Source organism: Atheta coriaria, unplaced genomic scaffold, assembly GCF_025399875.1.
Source record: "Atheta coriaria isolate IRGN ID8LTWV9N9 unplaced genomic scaffold, Caltech_Dcor_3.1 hic_scaffold_3_pilon, whole genome shotgun sequence".
Classification (NCBI taxonomy): Eukaryota; Metazoa; Arthropoda; class Insecta; order Coleoptera; family Staphylinidae; genus Dalotia; species Dalotia coriaria.
The window spans coordinates 476,374-497,369 of NW_027045445.1; the positions used below are offsets into that span (position 1 = coordinate 476,374).

Consider the following 20,996-nt stretch of genomic DNA (forward strand, 5'->3'; position numbering starts at 1 on the left):
TATGTGAATTTTATTGCACCCGGTGATCAGTTATATCAAGATAATAGTGCCATTCAGTTTAATGAGATGTACCAACCTCAGCAATACCAAGAGTTTGTTTATGATAATATGTATCAACAACCTCAAGTCCAAGCTGCACCTCCACCCCAACACACAAGGGTTTACCAAGAAGTGCATCATGTTCAACATCCGCCGCGTCCTACAACTCCTAGGACCCCTGAACATCATCACTCTGAAAGGTTTGATAAACCTAGAGTTCCTAAAAGGCAGAAGCCTAAACATGCACCTGTACCTGCACCTGTACCTGCACCTGTTCCTAAACAGGAAGTTGTTGAAATAGTGCCTAAAGCAGAAGAAGTTGTAGTAGCAAAAGAGATTGTTACTGAAGCTATTATCTCGAAGGAAATTAAAGAAACGAAGACGCTTGGTAATATACCAGCGACTAGTATGACCAGTGTGACAAGTCTGACCGAAACGGATTCGATTTCCGGTTTCTCGTCTTATGCTGAAGTCCTCGCTCACGGACTCAAACGTTCTAATCTCCAGCCATCCAGTGTTGTCACCACAACGTACGAATCGAAACGACCACAATCGCCACTTTTGCCGTCTCCACCGCATGGTCGACGCACGCCCATGCCTCAGGATGATGGCACACGCCCTACTAAAGAGCAAGAGGACCCATTCCTCGCTGTTGCGTATAGGCAACATGCTCGCAAACGAGATGGGCACAACGAAAGCAACGAATTTAGCAAACGTCCTGCTAGGAAGGATTCTCAACAACGTGGAGAATCTAAACCTAAGCGGGGAGGTGATAATCAGTCACCTAGTGATCAAAGTGATGCTAATCAAGCAGTGTCCCCCAAAAATAAGAAAAATAACAAGAAGAACTTTAAAACTATGACAGTGGTTAAGACTACTACTACCACTGTTACCGAAGTTCCAGTTTCTGATGAAAAGAAGAAACCGGAAAAGATTGTTAACGAAACTAAGACAAAAACGATAACGGAAACGACCGGAACTGAAGGTAAGAAGAAGAATGCCAAGAAGAATGCAGTTGTACCGATTGAAACAGCTGAAGCTGAAGTTGAAGTGAAAGTTCCGGAAGTCTTGATGCCAAGTTCTAAGAAAAACAAGAACAAGAAGAATGGTACAGTTACTAATATCAGCAATGAGTTAATCGAAGCAGAAAAACAAGCTGCTGAAAGTACAATTCAAGTTCCTGAAGTAGTTGAATCTCCTCAAACTGGTAAGAAAAAGAAGAATAAGAAACCCAAGGCAGAGCAGCCTCAAGAAGCTGTTGTTGAAAGCACAGAAGTGATTGAAGTTGAAGTTACACAAACGCCAAAAGTTTCAAAATCATCAAAGAAAAATAAGAAACATAAAACTTCAGAATCTGAAGAGCCTAAAGCTGAACCACTTCCTGAAATTCTACAAGAAACGATTGAACAACCAGTTGAAGAACACAAAGAAGAAGAACCAATAAAGAATGGATTGACTAAGGGCCCATCTTGGGCAGATCTCTTAGATCAAGATGGTGATATTACTTTGCCTCAGGTTGAAAATAAAGTTGAAGATACTTTGACTGTTAAACTAGAAGAAGTCGCGCAACTATCTACGGATGAACAACAACTAGAACCAGTAAAATCTGTGATACCTGAGGAAGTATCAATACCTGAAGCGGAAATTGTAATTGATGAACCAAAGGTTGAACCAGAACCCGAAGTAATTACAGCTGAAATCGAAATTATCCCAGTTGATCCGAAACCATCTGAAGAAGAAGAAAAGGCAGAAGAAATTAAATATCAACAACAGAAAATGAAGGAATATCTTGAACTTCTTGAAGATCCAGAATATAAGGCTAAGAAAGAAAAGTCTCCTGATTTGGTTGCTGAAGAATCTACCAAACTTAAGAAACTACCACTACTGGTTCCTAACATGATAAAGAAATTAGCAGAGACTAAGCCTGCTCCGGCACCTCAGGATTTTACCTTAGAACAGGAAGAACAAGCAATTCCCATATCGCAAGAATGCGAGAACAATTCGAAGCTAAAACCCAAGAAAAAGAAAAAACCAGACCCTAAGGAAAGTGATTCTGTCAAAGTGGAAGAAGTGAAGGAAATGCCGCAAAAATCGAAAAACAAGAAATCAAAGAAAGCACCTTTACAAAGTGATCAGATTGAGGAAATTGTTACCGAAGTTGTTACGACTGTAGTTACAACTGAAACAAAAGAACATGATAAAATAGATGATAAACCAGCAGAAAACAAGGATGTGTCTAAAAAGAAGAAAGGGAAGAAAACTCCGCAGGAAATTGATACACCTAAGGTTGATCCGATTAAGATTGAAGAAAGTGAAATACCAATTGTTACCGAAAAGTTGAAACTGTAGTTGACGACGTGAAAACGTCACCAAAGAAAACAAAATCTAAAAAATCACCACCGCACACACCTGAAGTGAATACTTTGTCAGTCCCTGAGAAGAAAATTGAGACTATGGAAGAAATAACTGTTCAAGAAACAACAATTAAATCTGCCGTGGATGTTGTTAAAACTAAATCAAAGTCTAAAAAGAAACCAGACAAAGCTGTTATTATTCCAGACGTGCCAAAGCCAATTGATGTAATTCAACAATTCATCACCGAAGAGAAACAGCAACTTCCACCTTTACCTGAACCTGTTAAACAGGACAAGAAAAATAAAAACAAGAAAGAAAAATCAAAGAAATCACCACCTACAACACCTGAAGTACCTAAAATTGAAGAAGTATTTACTGTCACTACAGAAGTAACAGACCTTCCTAAAGAGGTTACCACAGTTTTAGAAGTTCCACCAAAAGTTCAAGATTCACCAAAAGAGTTGGAAAAGGTGGTCTACAAAGGTTTACCTATTGATGATAGTACCTCATTGTTTGAGAGTGTTCTGGATGAACCAATGGTGTTCTCGGATGAAGAAGATTTAAAACCGAAATTAGAAGAAATTAAAGTAGATGCGCCAGTTTCAGAACCAGTAAAACCAGAGAAAAAATCTAAGAAGTCACGTAAAGCTGAACCAAAACATGAAACACCACAAGTTGAACAAATACAACAAATTGAAGAAACTGTTATTAGCGCAGAAGTAGTTACAGAAACTAAAGTTGAACCAACGATTGAAAAAGCAGAACCAGAAAAAGTAGCTTATAAGGGTTTGCCAATTGATGATAGTACATCTTTGTTTGAGAGTGTTCTCGATGAACCAATGGTGTTCTCGGATGAAGAAGATTTAAAACCGAAATTAGAAGAAATTAAAGTAGCTACACCAGTTTCAGAACCAGTAAAACCAGAGAAAAAATCTAAGAAGTCACGTAAAGCTGAACCAAAACATGAAACACCACAAGTTGAACAAATACAACAAATTGAAGAAACTGTTATTAGGGCAGAAGTAGTTACAGAAACTAAAGTTGAACCAAAAGTTGAAAAAACAGAACCAGACAAAATTGCTTATAAAGGTTTGCCAATTGATGACAGCACATCTTTGTTTGAAAGTGTCCTAGACGAACCAATGGTTTTCTCTGATGAAGAAATAAAAGCAGTAGAACAAGAAGTAAAGGTAGAAACGGAAGACAAGAAAAAGAAAAAGAAGCCAAAGAAATCACCATCACCCAGTACCGAATCTATTGAAGCTGTTGGTGAAAAAGTAATACCTTCAAATGATAATCTTGAAGACAAGCAACCAATTGAAACATCTAGCTCTCCATTGGTCACTGAAATACAAGACTTTATTGCACAAGAACAGAAGCAACTACCACCGGAATCTACCCAACCTGCAATTGAGAAAACTAAATCCAAAAAGAAAAAAGGTAAAAAATCAGACGAAGATAAAATTTCTTTGGTAGAAACTTTAGAAACTACCAGCACCGTTACAATAACAGAACCAATAATTGAAACTGTGACTACTGTAACTACTGTCACTAAAATAGAACCTGTCGTTGAAGTTGTAGAAAAAGTTTCATACAAAGGACTACCGATAGATGCAACTACAAGTTTATTTGAGTCAGTTTTAGATGAACCAATGGTTTTCTCAGATGATGAAGAATCTAAACCTATCGTTTCTACAACAACAACCGATGCAAATGTTGAATTTATTATGCAAGAACAACATCAGTTGCCACCAGAACCACAGACTCATGTTGAGGACTCCAAATCAAAGTCTAAAACGAAGAAGGGTAAAAAGGTGCCTGAACCATCTTCACCAGTAGAACTTGAAAAAACAGAGACAAGTCAACCAGCTATTGAAGTAATTGAAGCAATTACAACTGTCGTCAAACCGGGAGAAGTTCCTCAAGTTGTTGAAAAGGTTGTTTACAAAGGTTTGCCAATTGATGATAGCACATCGTTATTTGAGAGTGTACTAGATGAACCAATGGTCTTCTCCGATGATGAAGGCACAACTGTTACTATGACTACAACAACTACAACTATAGTTACTACTGTTGCAACTAATGAACTACAGTCACCAGAAAAGAAGCGATTCTTGTAAAAGAAGAATCAAAGAAAAGCAAGAAAAAGTCAAAGAAACAGCCAGATAGCCCAACATCCGAAACTAAGCCCATTGAACCAATTGAAGTAGTGCCCGAAGTAGTTGCTCCTCTGCCAGAAAAACAAAATGAAGACACAAAGGATACAGAGAAGAAATCAAAGAAAAAATCTAAAAAGTCACCACCTGAATCACCCAAAATTAAAGAAATTACAGCTGTAAAATTGGTAGAAGAGCAGCTACAACCTCCAACTGTAATTGAAACAGTTGAAACTTTAGAAGAAAATCTACCGGCTGTTGTCGAAAAGAAAGTAAAACCGAAAAAGTCAAAATCAAAGAAGGATATTGATGTTGAACCCAAAGTGGAAGATGTTAAATCACAGTCCTCCTGCGGTACCAACTGAGCACATTCAAGAACCTGAGTTAACAACTATAGAAACTACTGTGACAACTACTAAAATAGAAGAAACTGTTTCCCATGATAAAGAAGATAAAGAATCAATACTACTTAAAAACGTGTCTAGTAAAATTGCTGACTTTATAGAAAAAGAAAAGCAACAATTGGAAGCAATTCTTGATAGTCCTCCAACGAAGACCCAAAGGAAGAAGAACAAGGGTAAAGATAAAGATAGTGACTTTACCGATTCTGTGTCATCAGAAGTTTCTGTATCTGAAGAAGCTGCGAAAGATACCACGATTCAACCTGTTATTATTGATGAACCACAAACAGTTACAACAACTGAAGTTGTTACAGTGACAATTGTTGAAAAGACAGAAAATGAAATTACTCCTGACAAAAAGAAAAAGAAAGGAAAGAAAACACCTAAAGTATCAGAATCTGAACCAGTAGTTGAACCGGTCAGTACGCCAGCTGTAGAAGTTGTAGCAGTTGAAGAGCCAAAGAAGATTGATTACAAAGGTTTACCAGTTGATGAAACTTCTAGTTTATTTGAAAATATCCTAGATGAACCTATGGTGTTCTCTGATGATGAGCCAGCTCAAGAACAACCATTAATACCAGTAGAAATTGTTCAAACAGAGACAATTATTACTACAGAAACAATTGAACCCATAGTTACTGAACAATCATTTGCTACACCTGGCAAAATTGAAAGGAAGAAATCAAAGAAAATTAAAAAATTGCCACCAAAAGAAGATACACCTAAATCCGAAGAACCAACTTTGAAACCCTCCGAAACAGAAATAAAAGAAGAAACTTTACAACAAGTAACAGAAACAGTTTCTGCTTTTATTCAACAAGAAAAAGTTCAAGAGCCTGAACCAACCATTATTTTGTCAACAACAATCGAAGAAATTAGCACACCAGTACCTGAAGAAGAAAGTCCTACTTCTGATTCAGGAGACAAGATTAAAACTAAGAAATCCAAAACGGGCAAGAAAGACAAACAGTCAGTTCCAAAACTTGAAGATACAATTGAAGAAGTTGTTTTTGAACAAACCAGTGCCATTGAACCGATTGTGAAAGAAGAAATCACTATTGTTTCCGAAACAATTGAATTGGAGTCACCAAAATCTAATAAGAAAGACAAAAAGAAAAAATCTAAGAGTTCAGAAATCAAGACAAATGAAATTGTTGCAGTTGCAGAAACTGTGTTGTCAACTACTGTCGAAGAAACTGTACAAATACCTGAAATTGTTGAAGTGGCAGATGTCTCTAATGCTGAAATACTTGTTAAAGAAGAATCTCCAAAATCTTCTAAAAAGGACAAACAAGCGAAGAAAATACCAACTGAATTCATAGTCGATGAATCAACCTTAGTTCCTACTAATATTGAAGCCGAAATGCAAAAATGCACATTTAAAACTCCGGAAACTCCTGAAACGGAGGAGAAAATAGCAGCAATTGTTCCTGACGTTAGTGAGTGCTTTATTGCAACTGAAAAACAAGAAGCACTAAAAGATGAAGAAGTGAAAAAGCCTGAAACACCTAGATCAAGCAGAAAAGAGAAGAACAAAAAGAAGCGCACTAAATCTGAAACAGAAGATAAACATTTGGATATTAAAACAAATGCTGAAGAAATTAAGTTAGATGTGGTTGAAACTGTTAAGGAAACAACTGAAAATATTCAAAATAACGTGTCTCTTGAAATTAAACAAGTTGTTCCAGTGAGCAGTGAAGAACCAATTAACGTTCCAAAATCCTCAAAGAATGATAAGAAGGCTAAATCAAAACCAGAACAAGTAAAAATAGAAGATAAAGAGGAAATAACCAATGCTAAAGTTGTTCAATCTGCTCATGAAATTGTGGCTTTGATTGAGGCTGAAAGACAAAATGCCTTACATGAAGAAGTGCGTAAGGATGATTCAGATTCATCAAGAGGCAGCAAAAAGGACAAAAAAAGAAACGTGTTAAATCAACAAGTGAAAGTAAACCTGAAGAACCAGTTATAGTATCAACTGAGACAATGATTTCTGAAACCACTATTGAAACACCAACTGTTGAAACTAAAGAAATTATTACAATTATGGAAACTGAACAACAACAAACATTGGTAGAACAAGTGCCTAAAATAGAGTCACCAAGGTCCAGCAAGAAAGATAAGAAACAGAGGACGAAATCTGAAAATGAAAAGAAACCTGATGAAATTAAAACTGAAATCGTGCCTGATCAGGAAGTGATGGGAACAATTTCAACTGAAGTAGCAGCTAAGGAGGAGAAGCCAATTGAAAAGATTGAAATTGTTGAGGAAGTTACAAAAGTCTCTAAGGAACCCAGTGCTGAAGATATTCCGAAAGCTGAAGTTTCTCCAAAATTGAGCAAAAAAGACAAGAAAAAGAAAACTAAAACAATTTCTGAATCAGAAGTATTATCTGAACCGGTGGTGTCAGTTACAACTGAAGTGGTACCCGAAACAAAAGTAGAAACCACAACGATCGTGCAAACCACAGAAGATATAGTGACATTTATTGATACTGAAAAGCAAGCGTCTATTACCGATTCGCCTAGATCTAGTAAGAAAGATAAAAAGCGAAGAAAAGCACCATCTGAAACGGAGAATAAACCAGAAGAAATAGTACTCGCTCCTGTGGAGGTTCTTGAAGAATGCAAACCAGAGACACTAGAAACTTCCTTAACTTCTGAAATGATTGAGGTTGTTAAAGAAGTCATTGCAGAACCTGTGACAGCTGAGGTATCTTCACCAAGATCAAGTAAAAAGGATAAAAAGAGGAAACCAAAAACAAAATCTGAATCCGAAAGTAAACTTGAAGATCTTGCAGCAGAAAAACAACTTGTTACACCTGAAATAAAAGAAGTTGTTCAAGAAATTCAAACGTTCATCGAGAGTGAGAAACAAAATATTTTGTCTGAGGAAGCAACTAAACCTGATTCGCCTAGATCCAGTAAGAAAAACAAAAAGAAGAAACCAGCAGTACCAGAAATTGAGTCGAAACCAGAGAATACTGAAGTTGAAGTTTTAAGTTTGATCGAAGTTCAACCAGAAGTAATTGAGGTAACGCAAACAATTACTGAAATAGTTGAGGCAGTCAAAGTTGAACCACTTCAGGAATCTTTGATCGATGAGAAACTTATAGAAAATGTATTGCCTGAACCTAGTAAAAGGGACAAAAGGAAGAAGAAACCCAGGACAAAGTCTGAGACTGAAAAACAACCTGAAGAGCTGGTTGCAGAAAAAGAGATATCTAACACTGACCTCATTGCAACACAGGAATTACCTAAACCTGAAATAACACAAGTTACACCAGAAAGTTCACCGGGGGTCGTAGTTGAGAATCAAGTTATAATAACGGAGGAAGCGCTTAAAACTGATTCACCAAGATCCAGCAAGAAAGACAAAAAGAAGAAGAAGACAGCATCTGAAAGTGAGAAACAACCTGAAAATGTTGAAGTTCTTCTAACCACGGAGGTCAAATCTGAGACAATACTGATTGTTCAACCTGTTACTGAAATAGTGAATGTAGTTGAACCAATATTGGAACCTTTGCTAGATGAAAAACATGTTGAAAGTGTATTGCCAGAACCAACTAAAAGGGACAAGAAGAATAAGAAACCCAGGACAAAGTCTGAGACTGAAAAACAACCTAAAGAGCTACTTGTAGAAAAAGAGATACCAAACACTGACCTCATTGCAACAGATGAATTACCTAAACCTGAAATAACACAAGTTACAACAGAAATTTTAACGGAGGTCGTAGTTGAGAATCGAGTTATAGTAACGGACGAAGCGCCTAAAACTGATTCACTAAGATCGAGCAAGAAAGACAAGAAAAAGAAGAAGAAGACAGAATCAGAAAGTGAGAAACAGCTTGAAAATGTTGAAGTTGAAGTTTTACTAACTTCGGAGGTCAAATCAGAGACAATCGAAATTGTTCCGCCGGTTACTGAAATAGTCAATGTAGTGGAACCAACTTTGGAACCTTTGCTTGATGAGAAACTCATTGAAGATGTATTGCCTGAACCAACTAGAAGGGACAAAAAGAAGAAGAAACCCAGGACTAAATCTGAGACGGAGAAACAACCCGAGGAACAACCGAAACTTGAATCAGACGCTGCGGTTGTCGTAGTCGAGAAGCAAGTTGTATCTTCAGATGAAGCAATTAAACCAGATTCACCTAGATCGAGCAAAAAAGACAAAAAGAAAAAAAGACAGTATCTGAAACTGAAAAACAACCCGAAACTATTGAGACAGAAGTTTTAGTTACTTCGGAAATCCAACCAGAAACAATTGAAACAACGAAATTGGTTACTGAAATCGTTGAAGTAGTTAAAACAACTCAGAAATCTGTAGTTGATGAGAAACTTGAGGAAAACGTTTTGCCTGAAGCTAATAAAAAAGACAAAAAGAAGAAAAAGCCTAAATTACCTAGCCCAGAACTCAGTACCTTTCAGGATACATCCATTCCTGAAAACAAAGAAATTACTCAGGATAGTAAGACGCTCCTTGAACTTGAAAAACAAGGCGCTTTGATCACCGAACAAATCAAATCTGATTCACCTAGATCAAGCAAGAAAGATAAAAAGAAGAAAAAAGTACAACCCGAAGTTGAGCAAAACCCTAAGAATACTGAGCCTGAAGTTTCTGTTACGCCGGAAGTTAAAACCGAAACTGTGCAAATTGTTACTGAAGAAGTTAAAGAAGAAATTAAAGTTCCAACTGTTAATGAAGATGATAAACAAGATAGCACAGTTAAACCAGAAACGCCTAGATCAAGCAAAAGGAGAAAAAGAAGAAGTCAACATCTGAAAGTGAAAATAAGCCTGACGTTGTTGTTTTATCAGAAGAAAAACCAGAGACAGTTGAACCAGTATGTTTGATCGAGGAGAAACTGGAGGATACAGTACTAACCGAACCGAGCAAAAAGGATAAAAAGAAGAAGAAGCCTAGAACAAAATCTGGGACCGAAACTAAACCTGAAAGTGTTGTTGTAGAAGATGTAATATCAATTGTTCAACCCGAGGCTGAAAAAGAAATATCTAAACCTGAAATTAAAGATATTTCTCTAGATACACAAACATTTATTGAATTGGAGAAACACTCTGCAGTGATTGATGAAACCATTAAACCTGAATCGCCTAGGACAAGCAAGAAAAACAAGAAGAAGAATAAGACAACCTCAGAATCAGAGAAAATAACTCCGGAAGTTGAAACGAAGGAAGTGGCTGTAGAAGAAGAAAGACCGATTGTTATTGAAACAGTAAAATTGAATACGGAAGTAGTTGAAGTTGTTGAAAAAAGTCTGGAATCATCAGAAAAGGAGAAGACATCACCAAGATCCAGCAAGAAGAATAAGAACAAGAAAACAAAGTCAACATCTGAATCGGAAACAAATCTTGAAGAAATTAAACCAGTTGATCAAATCATCACTGAACCACCTAGTGACGTTAAAGTAAAAACTTTGCAATCCGAAATTGTCCAAGTTACTCAGAAAATTCATTCGTTTATTGAAGCTGAAAAACAAGATGCTTTGGTTAAAGAAACTTTGAAACCTGATTCTCCTAGATCAAGTAAGAAAGATAAAAGGAAGAAGAGAACAGAATCTGAAACTGAGACGAAACCACAAGAAATTTTACCTGAAACCGTAACTGATTCTGTCAAGCCGGTGGAAATAACAGAAGTAGTTGACATTGTAGTTAAATCAATTGAACATCCTGTGCCAGAACAGAAATCTGATGAAGCACCGTCACCAAAAGCAAGCAAGAAAGACAAAAAGAGAAGAAGGACTATTTCTTCAACAGAAAAGCCGACTGAGAATGTCAAATCTGAGACAGTAACGGAGATTGTTGCTGATGTGGTAGTTAGTGACGAAATTCCTAAAACTCAAGAAATTGTCCAAGAAACAGTTGCAGTTATTGAATTGGAGAAGGAAGATGTTAAACCTAAAGAGATTTCACCCAAGTCAAGCAAAAAAGACAAAAAGAAGAAACAACATGAACTTATGCCCTCATCAGACGAGGAAACACTCGTCGCACCTGTTGATGTTACTGTTGTAGATTCTATAATAACTGAAACTAAAAAAGAAGAAATTGTTTTAGAAGTAAATGAAGATAAACCTATGCCTCTACCACGATCTGCCAAAAGTGATAAAAGTAAAACTTCTGAATCGGAGAGGAAGATTTTGGAAGATCCACCAGAAATTGTTGGTTCGTCAAAACCAACTAAAAAAGATAGAAAGAAGAAGAAATCAGAAAGTAAATCCGAAGAAACACTTGAAAGAATGGAACAAGTTGAGATTCCAGTAGTTCCTGTAAAAGAAGTTCAAGAGGAAGTTGTAAAGCAGGAAAAACCAGCGGATCCTGAACCAACTGTGGTAGCTGTAGCTTATAAAGGATTGCCTATTGATGACAGTACATCTTTGTTTGAGAGTGTTCTTGACGAACCAATGGTTTTCTCGGATGATGAACCAATTGTAACTGAAACCATAAGTCAAATTAGCGAACCTGAGAAAGAAATTTCTGTTTCTGACGTTATTGAAGTTGTTGAAGAAAAACCGGAAGAAAGGAAACCTGTAGTGAAAGACAGAAAGAAAAAGAAGCATACTAAATCAGAAACCGAAGAAAAGCTATCCGAAATTGTTGTCACTGAAGAAATTAAAGTAACGACAGAAGTTACCACTGATACAGATACTGATAAACAGAATGATCAGAAAGAAGATGTGGAATGGTCAACATCTAGTAAAAAGGATAAAAAGAAGAGGAAAAATACAAAATCTACTAGTGAAGATAAACCTGTTGAAGCGACAACTGAAGTAACTGAAATTCCTAAAACTGTGAACGTAACTGAAATACCAGATAAAACTCAAGAAATAATTTCATTTATTGAAACAGAAAAACAGCATGCTGAACAAGAACAAAAACCAGAGTCACCAAAATCTAAAAAGAAGGACAAGAAAAAGAATAAACCAAATGAAGGGCAAGAAATTGAAGAAAAATTAATATCTGATGTTAAACTTGAAATTTCCATTGATCAACCGGAATCAGTAATATCTACTGAACATTCTGAAGTTAAAACTGAAGTGATTATATCTACAGAACCAGAGCAAACCGTAGAAACACCAAATGTAGTTGATTCTCCAAGAGGAAGCAAAAAAGATAAAAAGAAGAAAAAACAAATTCCTCTTGAGGAAACTCCAGTAGTGACGACAACAGAAACGGTTGTAACTAATATTGAAAAGGGCGTAGAAGTTGTCGAAGAAGTTAACAAAGTTATAGAATCCGAAGTGCAACATGTAGTTAGAGATGAAATTGAAGAACAAAAGCCAAAGGTTGTTGATTCGCCCGGATCTAGTAAAAAGGACAAGAGAAAGAAGAAACACACTACATCCGAAAGTGAAAATAAACCCGTGGATGTTGTTGTTCAGGAAGTCCCCGAACCAAAGTCGGAAATTGGTGAAGTAACTTCGGTTACAACTGAAATTATTAGTAATACTATCAGTACACAGGAAGAAAATTTAAAACAAACTGAAGAAGCGAAGGTCGAATTACCTGCTACTGTACAGAGTCCTCGCTCAAGCAAAAAGGATAAAAAGAAGAAGAAAGAAGTCTCAAAAGTGCCTATTGATGATAAACCTGAAGCAATTCCTATTGTATCAGAAGAACAAAAAGATGCACCAGCAGCAATTGTGCCAGAGACTCCAGTTTTGGCTGAAGTAGCAAAGATTAAAGAAGAAGTAGCGGTTGAGGTTGCGGAAATAAAAGAAGAAACACCAGTAAAAGTTGCTTACAAAGGTTTACCAATTGATGACAGTTCTAAAATTTGGGACGACTTGTTCGATCAACCAATGGTACTCTCAGATGATGAACCAACAGTTGAAACTAGCACTATTATAACTGAAACAGTAACTGAAATTATCAAAGAACCAGTTGATCATAAAGTGGACGATAAAGTTATAAAAACAGTTGAAAAGGTTGAAGCAAGTGAATCAGAACCATCACAAGAAGGTGAATTACCTAAAGCAGGTAAAAATGATAAAAAGAAGAAGAAACTAGTTAAACAGGATGATAAAGTAGATGAATTGGTGGTTATTGAAACAACAACTGTAACTAAGAAAGTTAAGCCAGCAATTGTAGAAACAAGTGACTTATTGGAAAAGGTAGTATCAGAGCCTGAAGAAAATGTAGTAAAACCAACTAAAAAGGAGAGGAAAACAAAGAAGGAAACAAGTCCTAAAGCGGTGGTTGATATAATTGACAATTTGGGTACCAAAATAACAGATACCAATACGGTAAATACTAAGAATGTGGAAACTTCCGAATCGGTAACATCATATTCTGAAATATTGCGTAAATCTAAACCGGAAACAATTCACTCTGTACAAACTGATCAGCACTTTGAAACTTTCCCACGCACAAACAAAATAGTCCTAATCACCCATGAAGAAATCAAACTTAAACCTGTCTTATCACGCGAGATACAATTAGTAGAGACGCCGATAACAACAGAAACATTTATTGAACAATCACCTGAGATCACTAAACTTGAAGAAGATACGGATGATAGCAAAGCGATGGATATTTCAATCAAATCCACAGACTCTGGTGTTATTAGCGCTCAAGATATAGATATCGAAATGGCCATATTTGGTTCAGTGAAACACCGACCAAATGCTCCTGTAACAATGCTCACGTCAGAAATCAAAAAACCTGGTAAAAAGCAGGCGTCGCAAAAACAAGCTCTAAATGACAAACAGGGCCTGGAAACTACGCTTGTGACAGGTGCGCAACGAATCGACCGCTTAGACTCGGTGATTGATGTCGAGGTGCATTCGATTGAGGAAGTTATGAACATCGTGGAGAAGCGGCGCGGCCAGCAACAGCCACAGAAACGCAAAGGTTTGCCTGATACTGACTCAGTTTTACCCGAGTCAGAATCTCCTAAACAGATTGATAGTCAGGAGCAACTGACAGATGTGGTCGATACATATCTCGGTTGTTCCGATGAGGAGCTCAGAGCTAAAATTATCCCCTCGCCGCTTTCAGATGACGAAACCGACCAGTCAACTACGGCGAAGGACGAGACAAGCGAGAGCAATCGCGATGAACCGGCTGACACCAAACGCAAACCACGTCGCAAACGCAATAAGAATAAAACTCCTCGTGGTGAGGAAGAAGTGACTCCTGAAAGTGGAGCATGTGCAGTGGCACAACCTGTAGTTGCTACAAGTCAGGTTGAACCAGCTGTGTGGAAAAAATCGTTTGCAGAGGTAATTAAACAAAACATTAATTATGACACAACAAATGAGACATTGACAACTATTACGACATCAAACATCGACCAAACTTCTTTTTCTCTTTATCAGCCTGAAACTAAGACAGAAAATGTGGAACCTGTAAAAGTGGAAGATCCTGATCTGGATACCTCTGAATGTCAAGAGGTGGTTGAGAAGCGTAGAAGGAAACGCAATCGAAAGTCAAAATCTGAAGATGAAACTAAAAAAGTAGCAGAAGATGTTGCTCCAGTTGAACACCAACAAGCAGAATCTCCTAGTTCAACACAGGAAATGCCTTCTTCAATGGTTGAAAGTATCAGTGAGGGTGAAGCGGTAACACCTCGAACGCCTCGCAGGCGTAATAAGAAGAAAAAGGAGGTTGTTGAGGAGAATGTTGCAGAAGTGACACCTACTAGTATTCCTGATGAGGTTGTAGAGGAAATCTTGAAGGAAGGACCTGTGGTACCTGAAGAGGTCCCTGATGTTGGTAAAACTGAAGAACAGAGTGCACCAAGCAAAAAGAAGCGTAAAAATAAAAAGAAAGTAAATACTCCAAGATTAGATGATTCTTGTGCTGATATTCCGGAGCTTACCAAAGATATTATATCGGATACGATACCGGAGAATAAAGTTGAAAACAAAGAAGAAATTATTGTATCAGAAACTGCTACAGAGTCTGAGGCAGAAACATCTACAAAGAAAAAGAAACGTAATAAGAAGAAAACTGGAAGCGTACCATCAACACCAAGGGTTGATGTTTTAAATGATGAGACAGTTGAAGCAGAGATTCAAAAGATTTTGGATAAACCAGACGTAGTTGATGAGACTTTGATATCTGTTGAGCAGCAAATTCCTAGTGATACTCCTCGTGAAAGTGCTGAAACTCCGCAACCTGAAAAGAAAAAACGTAACAGGCATAAGAAGAAATCAGGTTCGGAACCATCATCACCCAGGGAAAACAAGCCTGCACCTGAATTTATGCAATTCGCAACTGTTCAAGAGCCAAATGTTGATCCAATTGTCCAAACTGATAACAATACTGTTGTAACAGGCACTATCCTTTCAGAAGAAACTGTTGCATCGAAAGTTATTGACACTCGGGAGACATTTGAAGAATGCAAACCTAAAAGTAGAAACAAAAAATCGATAAAACCTGAAGAACATGTTTCCTCTCAGTTAAGTACTGAGGAAGAAACAGGAAAATCTGATTCTATGGATGATAGAACGCCCAAAATAAAGAAAACAAAGTCTGTTTCATTTGAGGAAATTCCTCAGGTGATTGAAATTGAAACGCAACAACATGAAGCAACACCACCCCCTCCTGAGAAACCAAAGAAACCAGTGTTTCAACCAACAGGAGTGTTATGGACGGATTTGTTAGAAGCTGAGGATAATAAGCTGATGACTGAGGTTCCGGACTTTATGACAATGAGCGGAAGTGGTTTCCATTCATCAGTGTATGACATGGCTAGAATTATTGATGAAGAACTTGAAAATTGCGATGATAGCACGCAACCAGCTATATTACAAGTGGAAGAAATTACGAAATTCGTAGATAACATTGTTGATGACGTTCCTAAGAAGAAAGGATCTATTGATGATGATTTTGTAATGGTTTTAGAAGAGGATGTACCCAAAGTTGAAGAAAATCAAGACGTTAAAGAGGTTGATGTAACTAAGGACGATGCGAAAGTTGAAGAAATTACGGAAGTGAAAGCTGCAGATCAAACTAAAGAAGAAGTCAAAATTGAAGATATTTCTTTGGTACAGGATACCCATGTTGAAGTAGTTGCTTCAGGGAAATCGAAGAAACATAAGAGTAAAAAAGGACATAAAGACAAGGGTAACAAAGAGAAAAAGGAAGAAGTAGTGGAACCTATTATTACAGTAGAGAAGGACACTACAAAAATTAACAAAGAAGAACTGACTTTGGACCTAGATGATTTTAAAATGTCTGATTCGAGCTCAAACGCATCACCTATGTTGACCCCTCTTCCTACTGGTACGGTTGATATCCCAACAACACCATCTAAATCCCAATTTGAAGAAATTGTTCATAAAGCAACGGAATTTGTTCCTAAAATAAGACCCTCAGATTTGAATCCAAATGCCCGTGAATTTATTCCTGGTTTGGAGAAGACTAAATCTGAAATAATAGAAAGTGTTACGATTAAAACCGAAACCTCCAACCCTGAATGGGGATATGACAAAGTAATGACCAGCCCATCTGCAGGTTTCATTAGCAAAGAAGACGATGATTTTCCTCCTGTGCATTCATGGGTTCATGACATCTTGGATGATTCTGAAGAATTAGAAACTCCGAAACCCATTGAAGTGAAGGTAGAGGAAGTAACGCCACCTAAAGTGTCGGATGTTAGTGAAACCAAACCTAAAGCAAAACCCATGCAACGTAAATCTAAATCACCTAAGACAAGGTCTTCACCCGAAAAATTAAAGGATTTAGTACCTTTATGCAAAGAAGTTAAGGAAACACAGGAAGTACTAATAAATCAACCAATTAATGTCTGGACTGCACAAAGTGATGGTCAGACTTATGCAGATATTGTTGCAGCAAATACAGGCTCTAAATCCGAAGAACAATTACCTGTAGTTGATGCTACCAAGGTTGAAGCACCTTCAAGTCCAAGTTTGAAGAAAAGACCGGTGGAGATTGTCCTCACTAAAGTGATAGTAACAAAAGAAGAAGAAACATCTGAAAGTGATGGTAATATACAAATGAGCCCCAAAAAATCTAAGAGGAAATCTAGATCTGGCAACAAGAATGTAGTTGCTAATGATCAACCTCTGGAGGAAATTGTCAACGAACCTTTTGAACCGGAACCAGTTGCACCACAAACACATAAAAAGGATGTAAAAGTTAAGATCAAGGATCCAAAGAGGCCTAATAAACATACCATCAAAGGAGAGTTGAATTACGAAATTAAATATGACTTGGAACACATGAATCAATCTCTGGAAGGTATAACACCTGAACAAAGTTTCATTGATACTTCATTGGAGCCAGTTGTAATTGAACCTATTCAACTTTCACAAGTTGAGAACTCTTCTCCTTTAACATATGCTAAAGTATTTGGTACGAAGGTACAACCCACTTCAGAACAACCTATTGAGGTGGTATCACCTAAGGATAGTCCTAAGGAAGCGAAACCATCTATTCCTGTGCATATTGAGGTTATTTGTGATACTACTACGACTGTTACGAAACGTGATCCAATAAATGTGGATGAAGAAGGTTTCATTACTATTCCGGTTCGTAGTAGATCTAGGTCGAGGTCTAGGAATCGTGTTCAGGGCGCATTGTCACTATCTCCACCTGTCAATAAATCATCTAAGACGGATACAATTGAAATTGAAGCTAAAGTGGAAGAGAAAGTACCATCTTGGGCTAACATTGCTTCTCAGAAGGAAGAAGCTGACGTACCTAAAGTTTCAGATATTGTGAAGCAGTTTGAAGAAGCTGCTAAAGAAGAAAGTCCCGATGATAAGAAAAAAGACAAAAAATCTAAGAAAGAAAAGAAGGAAAAGCAAACATCTGGTTTGAGTGGCTTGATATCATCTGTAAAGTCAGTATTTTCTCATTCAAAGAATGTTAATCAAGCGGAATCTAAGGAACTGAAAGAAGCTAAACAAAAGGCTAAAAAGGACAAGAAGATTAAAGAAGAATCAGAAGCACATGCACAAGAAGTTAAGGATATTGTGAAGGAAGTTTACCGGGAGATGGGACAAGCTCCTCCAAAAACAAAAAAGGACAAAGACAAGAAAGAAAAGAAATCCAAGTCCGATGTTGTAATGGTTCCTGGTGTTGTTGAGTCTTTAGAAGGAGAGATTGATGAAATATTTGTGCAACTTACTGAACCATCTGCCGATAGTAAATCTGAGCCATCTGTAAAGGTGGAGAAGGTAGAAGTTGAGGTAACACCAGAAGTTTCTGCCATTAAAGAAACTACTAGTATTCAGCCTGCAGCCGATTATCCCCTAGCTGAAAAACGCAGTTCATTTATTGGCAGTTTACTAGCCAAGGTGACTGGTGGTGATAGTAAGAAACACAAGGAAAAGAAAGAAAAAGACAAGAAGAAAGAAAAACCTATGAGAGAGTCTGAAGAAGAAGGTAAACAATCTGAAAAAGAAGAAACAAAATCAAAGGAAAGCAAAAAGGAATCAAAGAAAAAGAAGAAGAAGGATGCAAAAAACGATAATAAAACTAACAAAGAAGAAATCATTGAAGAAGTAAAACCCAAGAAAGACATTGAAGGTAATCTACTGATTGACATTGATTTGAAACCTGAAAAGACTTTTGAGATCCCGAAGAAGGACATTGAAGGAAATATCTTGGATAAAGAATCAAAAATGTTAGAAGTTCTCCTGAAACAAGAACCGGTCACACCAAAAGTTGAAAAAGTTGCTCCTACGAAAACACCACCGCAGGTACCATTTGAAGAAACTGATGACTCCGAACTATCACAAAACCTAGTTCAAGAAGATTACTGGTCTGATAGATCTATGTACATGAGTGCTGAAGAAGATTACTTCCTATCGCTTGCCCAACAATTTAAAAAATCATCCCCTCCATCTAAAACAAGTCCAAAAGATGATCACGGTGATCATGATGATAAAGGTGATTCCGACGGTTCCAATGGTGGTGGTGGACCAGGTTCAGGTCGTAAAGGTCCAACCTCACACGGTAGCTCCTCAAATGATACACAATATACTCGCGCAACCCTTCCGGGTGGAATGTGCCATTGGCGTGACCAAAGCACATATCTCCAAGGTGAAACCCCAACTACTAACCCAATTGACTTGTCCAAAGTTGCACCCCCCGCCCAAACTACTCCTGTAGGACCTTCCAAGCAGCAACCGACGTCGCCATCCAATAGACAACGTCAACGCAGCCAAGCAGAGATGGGCGAGACCCATCAGCAGAGCAAGAAGGTGAAAAAGACTGTGTGATGGTGTTGCTCGTTGTCGCCGCTCGCATTCGATCATCTGAACCGACCTTTGCATGCCATTTTACTTTTTCACCTATTTATTGCATGACAATATACAATCATTATACACATCACTTTAAAATGCCTTCTGTTTTATGTCTTTCTTAATTCTAATAATTTGGTTGTGCGTGGTTTGTTTATTTAACATAATGTGAGTGAATGTAAACGTTCCGAAACTATTTTACATGCCAAAAACAAAACTAAAGTTAAAATCTAACACGGAAACAAAATCATTTCATGTTATCTTCATTATTTATGTGTGGGAATGAGTAAATGAGGAAAACAAAACTGTATCACTGATTGTTTTGTTTTTCTATGGTTACTTGGATATTTTTACGTGATGCCATTTTGTACAAAACATGTTTGACTGTAATTTAGTCCCTTGTATAAATCCATGTGTGCATAACGCGTGCTAATCGTGAAGGTTGTACTAATTTGATGTTTTAAACAGGCCTTAACCGAAGGAGTAGCAGACCTGCATCAGTCCTTGCAGAACACAGAGAATTCCATTGTCGAATTACCAAAGGAAGGATTCGATCAGATTATAAACGCGCTGAAGGTTAGTTAAAATTTCACCTGTCATTATTAATTTGTCATCAATAAATCATAAAAAGTATGCCTCAGTAAATATTGTCATTTTTATTGTTTGCTTATTAATTAAAAGAACATTTTATTAGCATTTAGTCATCGGTTGTTTCGGTTTTGTGTGAAAATTATTCACCTTGTAAAAACTCGTGCGTTGGGCTATAAATAATTGTGCATTCATAAAGCGTCCCATACGCAAAAGTGCGTAAGTTTCAATTCATTAATCTTTCTGCTTTAGTAGGCTGAGCTTAAATATCGGTCGGATTTTGTTTTCAAGGCGTTTAAATTAGGTGGCTATGATGTTAAATCTGACCGTGACGAGTACGGGTCTGTTGCGCGCATGTTGAGCTCAGCTTCACATTCACCGCGAGTCCGACGAGGACATTACATCATCGTTAACTCGGTCTATACAAATGCTATTTTTAACAATGACCTCTCGCCGGCACGTTTCGTGCTGTATAGTAGCTTAACACACTAGTCATACGAGTTACGACGATAACACAATCGCTATTTTTATTCCGGGCGGCTTGAAAATATAAATCAGGACGAGCGCAATTGGAGCTTGCAGGACCTATTTAATCAATGTTATATTGCAATCTCTTGGCACATGTTTACGCGTAACTGTGACATGCTTTGATAAAAAATCACAATTATAAATAAAAGCATCGTTAGCTTACTTCGTTATCGCCTCAACTCGACAGAAAATTAATGAGTCACTTGCTTGTAATAAAAGAAATGCAAACATATTAATGCATTCGTTTGCGGTTTGGTTTGTGCCAAAGTAGTATTTGTATGCGATGATGTGATCGTGCGATTTGTGAAATTTTGGCCGGAGTGGTCCCGGTTGATTCTCGGCTCATCGATGCGCGTCAGTCTTATTTTAACGCCGGCTGGCATCAATCGCTCGCATCGTTTGCATCGCTCGTCGCGACTTAAGTCACATTGTTCAAGTAACTTTCAATTAGACAAACAGATTCTAGTTTTAATTAACACGCGCACTAAATTGAGACGCCATTAATTGATTGGTTGCAGGATATTACTGGTGATTTGAGACAACACGCAGGCGAAGCGATACGTTTGGAGGGTTTGGTCATCGAAGTGCCTTCGGATCAAGATGTCTACGAATTATCACAGACCCTTGCGGGGATTCGTACCAGGATAGCTAGTCTGTTGAGTCAGGCTGCTGCTGGTCAAAAGACTCTTGAGG

General features: G+C 37.5%; 3 protein-coding genes across 3 annotated transcripts in view; all 3 read left to right on the forward strand.

Annotated features, from left to right (window-relative positions):
- Positions 1 to 2,354: 2,354 nt before the first annotated feature.
- Positions 2,355 to 4,656, forward strand: LOC135789657 (titin-like). The gene has a single exon (XM_065299591.1). The coding sequence runs from the start codon at positions 2,493 to 2,495 to the stop codon at positions 4,512 to 4,514; it is 2,022 nt and encodes a 673-aa protein (XP_065155663.1). The 5' UTR covers positions 2,355 to 2,492; the 3' UTR covers positions 4,515 to 4,656.
- Positions 4,657 to 4,880: 224 nt separating this feature from the next.
- Positions 4,881 to 9,327, forward strand: LOC135789659 (titin-like). Its single transcript, XM_065299593.1, is given in 2 exon segments — positions 4,881 to 6,917; positions 6,920 to 9,327. Coding segments are annotated over 2 exon segments (4,308 nt in total). The 3' UTR covers positions 9,191 to 9,327.
- Positions 9,284 to 20,996, forward strand: part of LOC135803615 (titin-like) — a 29,916-nt gene continuing 18,203 nt past the window's right edge. The window contains exons 1-6 of the mRNA XM_065317283.1: positions 9,284 to 9,303; positions 9,360 to 9,648; positions 9,699 to 14,192; positions 14,289 to 19,148; positions 19,656 to 19,763; positions 20,822 to 20,995. Of these exons, the coding sequence (XP_065173355.1) occupies positions 9,284 to 9,303; positions 9,360 to 9,648; positions 9,699 to 14,192; positions 14,289 to 19,148; positions 19,656 to 19,763; positions 20,822 to 20,995 (9,945 nt within the window). The remainder of the gene's footprint in view (positions 9,304 to 9,359; positions 9,649 to 9,698; positions 14,193 to 14,288; positions 19,149 to 19,655; positions 19,764 to 20,821; position 20,996) is intronic.

What these genes read in the sequence shown, in the direction of transcription:
- LOC135789657 (XM_065299591.1), top strand. Translation starts at nt 2,493, where the DNA reads ATGGAAGAAATAACTGTTCAAGAAACAACAATTAAATCTGCCGTGGAT.